The sequence below is a fragment of the Rana temporaria genome, chromosome 10 (genome assembly GCF_905171775.1).
Source record: "Rana temporaria chromosome 10, aRanTem1.1, whole genome shotgun sequence".
NCBI lineage: Eukaryota > Metazoa > Chordata > Amphibia > Anura > Ranidae > Rana > Rana temporaria.
Window position 1 is genome coordinate 2026511 of NC_053498.1, and position 8628 is coordinate 2035138.

Sequence of the window (8628 nt, forward strand, 5' to 3'; positions counted from 1 at the left end):
TAATACTCTCTGTACAGGGATGGCGGCCCATTAATACTCTCTGTACAGGGATGGCGGCCCATTAATACTCTCTGTACAGTGATGGCGGCCCATTAATACTCTCTGTACAGCGATGGCGGCCCATTAATACTCTGTACAGGGATGGCGGTCCATTAATACTCTGTACAGCGATGGCGGCCCATTAATACTCTGTACAGCGATGGCGGCCCATTAATACTCTGTACAGCGATGGCGGCCCATTAATACTCTGTACAGCGATGGCGGCCCATTAATACTCTGTACAGCGATGGCGGCCCATTAATACTCTCTGTACAGGGATGGCGGCCCATTAATACTCTCTGTACAGTGATGGCGGCCCATTAATACTCTCTGTACAGCGATGGCGGCCCATTAATACTCTGTACAGCGATGGCGGCCCATTAATACTCTGTACAGGGATGGCGGCCCATTAATACTCTCTGTACAGTGATGGCGGCCCATTAATACTCTCTGTACAGCGATGGCGGCCCATTAATACTCTGTACAGCGATGGGGGCCCATTAATACTCTGTACAGCGATGGCGGCCCATTAATACTCTGTACAGCGATGGCGGTCCATTAATACTCTCTGTACAGTGATGGCGGCCCATTAATACTCTCTGTACAGGGATTGGCGGCCCATTAATACTCTCTGTACAGGGATGGCGGCCCATTAATACTCTGTACAGGGATGGCGGTCCATTAATACTCTCTGTACAGTGATGGCGGCCCATTAATACTCTCTGTACAGGGATTGGCGGCCCATTAATACTCTCTGTACAGGGATGGCGGTCCATTAATACTCTCTGTACAGGGATGGCGGCCCATTAATACTCTCTGTACAGGGATGGCGGCCCATTAATACTCTCTGTACAGGGATGGCGGCCCATTACTACTCTCTGTACAGGGATGGCAGCCCATTAATACTCTCTGTACAGGGATGGCGGCCCATTAATACTCTCTGTACAGGGATGGCGGCCCATTACTACTCTCTGTACAGGGATGGCAGCCCATTAATACTCTCTGTACAGGGATGGTGGCCCATTAATACTCTCTGTACAGTGATGGCGGCCCATTAATACTCTCTGTACAGGGATGGCGGCCCATTAATACTCTCTGTACAGGGATGGCGGTCCATTAATACTCTCTGTACAGGGATGGCGGCCCATTAATACTCTCTGTACAGGGATGGCGGCCCATTAATACTCTCTGTACAGGGATGGCGGCCTATTAATACTCTCTGTACAGGGATGGCGGCCCATTAATACTCTGTACAGGGATGGCGGCCCATTAATACTCTGTACAGCGATGGCGGCCCATTAATACTCTGTACAGCGATGGCGGCCCATTAATACTCTGTACAGGGATGGCGGTCCATTAATACTCTGTACATCGATGGCGGCCCATTAATACTCTCTGTACAGCGATGGCGGCCCATTAATACTCTCTGTACAGGGATGGTGGCCCATTAATACTCTGTACAGGGATGGCGGCCCATTAATACTCTGTACAGGGATGGCAGCCCATTAATACTCTCTGTACAGGGATGGTGGCCCATTAATACTCTCTGTACAGGGATGGTGGCCCATTAATACTCTGTACAGGGATGGCGGCCCATTAATACTCTGTACAGGGATTGGCGGCCCATTAATACTCTCTGTACAGGGATGGCGGCCCATTAATACTCTCTGTACAGGGATGCCGGCCCATTAATACTCTCTGTACAGGGATGCCGGCCCATTAATACTCTGTACAGTGATGGCGGCCCATTAATACTCTCTGTACAGGGATTGGCGGCCCATTAATACTCTCTGTACAGGGATGGCGGTCCATTAATACTCTCTGTACAGGGATGGCGGCCCATTAATACTCTCTGTACAGGGATGGTGGCCCATTAATACTCTCTGTACAGTGATGGCGGCCCATTAATACTCTCTGTACAGGGATGGCGGCCCATTAATACTCTCTGTACAGGGATGGCGGCCCATTAATACTCTCTGTACAGGGATGGCGGTCCATTAATACTCTCTGTACAGGGATGGCGGTCCATTAATACTCTCTCTACAGGGATGGCGGCCCATTAATACTCTCTGTACAGGGATGGCGGCCCATTAATACTCTCTGTACAGGGATGGCGGCCCATTAATACTCTCTGTACAGGGATGGCGGCCCATTAATACTCTGTACAGGGATGGCGGCCCATTAATACTCTCTGTACAGGGATGGCGGCCCATTAATACTCTCTGTACAGGGATAGCGGCCCATTAATACTCTGTACAGGGATGGCGGCCCATTAATACTCTCTGTACAGGGATGGCGGCCCATTAATACTCTCTGTACAGGGATGGCGGCCCATTAATACTCTCTGTATAGGGATGGCGGCCCATTAATACTCTGTACAGGGATGGCGGCCCATTAATACTCTCTGTACAGGGATGGCGGTCCATTAATACTCTCTGTACAGCGATGGCGGCCCATTAATACTCTCTGTACAGGGATTGGCGGCCCATTAATACTCTGTACAGGGATGGCGGTCCATTAATACTCTGTACAGGGATGGCGGTCCATTAATACTCTGTACAGGGATGGCGGTCCATTAATACTCTGTACAGGGATGGCGGCCCATTAATACTCTCTGTACAGGGATGGCGGCCCATTAATACTCTCTGTACAGGGATGACGGCCCATTAATACTCTGTACAGGGATGGCGGCCCATTAATACTCTGTACAGGGATGGCGGCCCATTTATACTCTCTGTACAGGGATGGCGGCCCATTAATACTCTCTGTACAGGGATGGCGGCCCATTAATACTCTCTGTACAGGGATGCCGGCCCATTAATACTCTCTGTACAGGGATGCCGGCCCATTAATACTCTGTACAGCGATGGCGGCCCATTAATACTCTCTGTACAGCGATGGCGGCCCATTAATACTCTGTACAGGGATGGCGGCCCATTAATACTCTGTACAGCGATGGCGGCCCATTAATACTCTGTACAGAGATGGCGGTACATTAATACTCTCTGTACAGGGATGGCTGTCCATTAATACTCTCTGTACAGGGATGGCGGCCCATTAATACTCTCTGTACAGGGATGGCGGCCCATTAATACTCTGTACAGGGATGGCGGCCCATTAATACTCTGTACAGCGATGGCGGCCCATTAATACTCTGTACAGCGATGGTGGTCCATTAATACTCTCTGTACAGGGATGGCGGCCCATTAATACTCTGTACAGGGATGGCGGCCCATTAATACTCTGTATAGGGGTGGCGGCCCATTAATACTCTGTACAGGGATGGCGGCCCATTAATACTCTCTGTACAGCGATGGCGGGTCCATTAATACTCTGTACAGGGATGGCGGCCCATTAATACTCTCTGTACAGGGATGGCGGCCCATTAATACTCTGTACAGGGATGGCGGCCCATTAATACTCTGTACAGGGATGGCGGCCCATTAATACTCTGTACAGGGATGGCGGCCCATTAATACTCTGTATAGGGGTGGCGGCCCATTAATACTCTGTACAGGGATGGCGGCCCATTAATACTCTGTATAGGGGTGGCGGCCCATTAATACTCTGTACAGGGATGGTGGCCCATTAATACTCTCTGTACAGCGATGGCGGGTCCATTAATACTCTGTACAGGGATGGCGGCCCATTAATACTCTCTGTACAGGGATGGCGGCCCATTAATACTCTGTACAGGGATGGCGGCCCATTAATACTCTGTACAGGGATGGCGGTCCATTAATACTCTCTGTACAGGGATGGCGGCCCATTAATACTCTCTGTACAGGGATGGCGGCCCATTAATACTCTCTGTACAGCGATGGCGGCCCATTAATACTCTGTACAGGGATGGCGGCCCATTAATACTCTGTACAGGGATGGCGGCCCATTAATACTCTGTACAGGGATGGCGGCCCATTAATACTCTCTGTACAGGGATGGCGGCCCATTAATACTCTGTACAGCGATGGCGGCCCATTAATACTCTGTACAGGGATGGCGGCCCATTTATACTCTGTACAGGGATGGCGGTCCATTAATACTCTCTGTACAGCGATGGCGGCCCATTAATACTCTCTGTACAGCGATGGCGGCCCATTAATACTCTCTGTACAGGGATGGCGGCCCATTAATACTCTCTGTACAGCTATGGCGGCCCATTAATACTCTGTACAGGGATGGCGGCCCATTAATACTCTCTGTACAGGGATGGCTGTCCATTAATACTCTGTACAGGGATGGCGGCCCATTAATACTCTCTGTACAGGGATGGCTGTCCATTAATACTCTCTGTACAGGGATGGCGGTTCATTAATACTCTCTGTACAGGGATGGCGGCCCATTAATACTCTGTACAGGGATGGCGGCCCATTAATACTCTCTGTACAGTGATGGCGGCCCATTAATATTCTCTGTACAGCGATGGCGGCCCATTAATACTCTGTACAGCGATGGCGGCCCATTAATACTCTGTACAGGGATGGCGGCCCATTAATACTCTGTACAGCGATGGCGGCCCATTAATACTCTGTACAGGGATGGCGGTCCATTAATACTCTCTGTACAGGGATGGCAGCCCATTAATACTCTGTACAGGGATGGCGGCCCATTAATACTCTCTGTACAGGGATGGCAGCCCATTAATACTCTGTACAGGGATGGCAGCCCATTAATACTCTGTACAGGGATGGCGGCCCATTAATACTCTCTGTACAGCGATGGCGGCCCATTAATACTCTGTACAGGGATGGCGGTCCATTAATACTCTCTGTACAGGGATGGCGGCCCATTAATACTCTGTACAGGGATGGCGGTCCATTAATACTCTCTGTACAGGGATGGCGGCCCATTAATACTCTGTACAGGGATGGCGGCCCATTAATACTCTGTACAGGGATGGCGGCCCATTAATACTCTGTACAGGGATGGCGGCCCATTAATTCTCTGTACAGGGATGGCGGCCCATTAATTCTCTGTACAGGGATGGCGGCCCATTAATACTCTGTACAGCGATGGCGGCCCATTAATACTCTGTACAGGGATGGCGGCCCATTAATACTCTGTACAGCGATGGCGGCCCATTAATACTCTCTGTACAGCGATGGTGGTCCATTAATACTCTGTACAGGGATGGCGGCCCATTAATACTCTGTACAGCGATGGCGGCCCATTAATACTCTCTGTACAGTGATGGCGGCCCATTAATACTCTGTACAGGGACGGCGGCCCATTAATACTCTCTGTACAGCGATGGTGGTCCATTAATACTCTGTACAGGGATGGCGGCCCATTAATACTCTGTACAGCGATGGCGGCCCATTAATACTCTCTGTACAGTGATGGCGGCCCATTAATACTCTGTACAGGGACGGCGGCCCATTAATACTCTCTGTACAGCGATGGTGGTCCATTAATACTCTGTACAGGGATGGCGGCCCATTAATACTCTGTACAGCGATGGCGGCCCATTAATACTCATACACTTCGGAATGTCCTCCGGATGTCGGGATCAGAGAGACCACCACTTCCTGCAGCTGCACTGACATTCCAGAACTTTCACTGGGAAATCTCAGTCACCTCCCTGCAGCCAATCCCGGGACAGATGGAGGGGGAGGGGGGGTAATAGTGCAGGGGGGGGGGGGCGGCCGGCTGTTCTCTGATGATAAATAGAGATAAAGGTGAGTCACATCCTCCCGACTCACCTGAGACGCCGACCAATCACAGCGAGTCCTATGTACACTACACAGGGATAGGAGGGAGAGTAATACTGAGGAGAGTAATACTGAGGGGGGTAATACTGAGGAGAGTAATACTGAGGAGAGTAATACTGAGGAGAGTAATACTGAGGAGAGTAATACAGAGGGGGTAATACAGAGGAGAGTAATACAGAGGGGGTAATACAGAGGAGAGTAATACAGAGGGGGTAATACAGAGGGGGTAATACTGGAGAGTAATATAGAGGGGGGGTAATACTGGAGAGTAATACTGGAGAGTAATATAGAGGGGGGTAATACTGGAGAGTAATACTGGAGAGTAATATAGAGGGGGGTAATACAGAGGAGAGTAATACAGAGGAGAGTAATACAGAGGAGAGTAATACAGAGGAGAGTAATACAGAGGGGGTAATACTGGAGAGTAATACAGAGGAGAGTAATACAGAGGGGGTAATACTGGAGAGTAATACAGAGGAGAGTAATACAGAGGAGAGTAATACAGAGGGGGTAATACTGGAGAGTAATACAGAGGAGAGTAATACAGAGGGGGTAATACAGAGGAGAGTAATACAGAGGAGAGTAATACAGAGGGGGTAATACAGAGGAGAGTAATACAGAGGGGGTAATACAGAGGGGGTAATACTGGAGAGTAATATAGAGGGGGGGTAATACTGGAGAGTAATACTGGAGAGTAATATAGAGGGGGGTAATACTGGAGAGTAATACTGGAGAGTAATATAGAGGGGGGTAATACTGGAGAGTAATATAGAGGGGGGTAATACAGAGGAGAGTAATACAGAGGAGAGTAATACAGAGGAGAGTAATACAGAGGGGGTAATACTGGAGAGTAATACAGAGGAGAGTAATACAGAGGAGAGTAATACAGAGGGGGTAATACTGGAGAGTAATACAGAGGAGAGTAATACAGAGGGGGGTAATACTGGAGAGTAATACAGAGGAGAGTAATACAGAGGGGGTAATACTGGAGAGTAATACTGGAGAGTAATATAGAGGGGGGTAATACAGAGGAGAGTAATACAGAGGGGGTAATACTGGAGAGTAATACAGAGGAGAGTAATATAGAGGGGGGTAATACTGGAGAGTAATATAGAGGGGGTAATACTGGAGAGTAATACAGGGGGGGGGGTAATACTGGAGAGTAATACAGGGGGGGGGGTAATACTGGAGAGTAATACAGGGGGGGATAATACTGGAGAGTAATAATTGATTGGCGTATAATTCTATAAGACTGAAGATCGGATCCCAGATGATAAAGGACGTCCTATTACTACAATACTAGAAGTGATAAGAAGATGACTGAGTGCACCTCGTGGTTTAATACCCCTTCAATGGAAGCCCCAGTGTTTACTTCACCTATTAGGCCACAACAAAATGGCCGCTGCCCTACTTCAGTTTTTTTTCGGAAGTAGCTCACTGCCCCACTTCCAGTCCCACTAATAGGTCACCCTATATAACAGTAATAATACGCGTAAGGGCTCTTTCACACGGAGCGGACCGTTTCCGGGTCCGCTCCGTCGGCTCAGCTGTTGGCGGATAGGGCGGTCCCCGCACACAGTGCAAGGACAGCCCTGTCTCTGCTCCGCTGTCCCCTATGGGGAACCTGATGCAGACGGACCGTCTGTCCGTCTGCATCCGGTCCGTCCCGCCGAACGGAAGAAAAATAGGGTTTCTTCCGTTCGGAAAAGCGGATCCCGACTGACTCGGACGCGTCCCCATAGGGATTCATTACAAGTCCGTTAACGGACTTGTAATGAACGGACAGACGGAGCGGACGTCTGAAAGGGGCCTTAGAGTATTACATGGAGTCCACCAAGAGGTACCGGAGGTGACGGTGGCGAATGCCCTGGTTTTATCACAACAATGTGAGTACCTAGTGTATTATTTTGTGTGAATAATTCCATTTTACAACGATACTGCACTATTGGCACTTTCATCTCCCTGGAAGCGAGTCGCTGTCACTGTCACTGGTTGGACGTGACTACCGAGAGGGATCTACCTTTCCAATTACAGTCCATTCTGATGACACCCTATGTGGATCTGACCAGAAAGGTGTACCTGGGTTTTTATGCCGTTACCTTGCAGTAGTAAGGGAAGGGGACATCCTCACTTAGCCCCCATTCACACCAAGGCGTTTTGTCGCCTGTAGTGCGACGCCGCAGCAGCCCCGAGACGCTGGAGGGATGAAAACACATTGCCCTCTATGGAGATGGATCACATCTCCACGCCGAACGCCGTACGCCTGAAAAAAAGTCCCGGACCTTTTTTTCAGGCGGCTTTCGGCGTTCGGCATAGGAGATGTGAACCATCTCCATAGAGGGGGTGAGGCTGCATTCACAATCGCGGCGTTTTGTCGCCACAAATCGCGGTACAAAACGCTGCAATTTGTCGCCGCAATTCGCGGAACAAAACGCTGTGATTTTGTACGCCTAGGTGTGAATGCAGCCTTACTCTGAAGAAAACACCGGAAATCACCCCCTTTTGTCACGTCACTTTGGCGTCTACACCAGCACTTTTATTTTGGATTTTGCCTGCTGCAATGTTTATAGTTATCTGCATGGATATTTATCCTAGTCTATTACAGTCACTGGTGTGCTTTGCACTTTATTGTGTATCAGTACGTTTGTTATTACTTATTTCACTATATGACACCAGCACTGTCACTCTGTATCACTTCACACTTTGTCAGCTAGCGTTGGCTGCATTGTAGCACGTTTATGTTGATGATATTTATTTGTATGGTATACCAGTATCATTTTATTATTGCCACTCGTGATTTGTAGCCAGACTATATTTTCCATATATAAGGATTTGTTACACTTCCTCTGCACATTATCCCATTCACAGCGCAGCACTT

The 8628-nt window shown here is 49.2% G+C and overlaps 1 protein-coding gene across 1 annotated transcript; it reads right to left on the reverse strand.

Annotated features, from left to right (window-relative positions):
• Positions 1 to 5737: 5737 nt before the first annotated feature.
• Positions 5738 to 7875, reverse strand: LOC120916144 (repetitive proline-rich cell wall protein 1-like). The gene is made up of 3 exons (XM_040326962.1): positions 7850 to 7875; positions 6013 to 6748; positions 5738 to 5881 (listed from the first exon to the last, which is right to left on the reverse strand). The coding sequence occupies exons 1-3, from the start codon at positions 7873 to 7875 to the stop codon at positions 5738 to 5740; spliced, it is 906 nt and encodes a 301-aa protein (XP_040182896.1).
• Between the last annotated feature and the right edge of the window lie 753 nt (positions 7876 to 8628).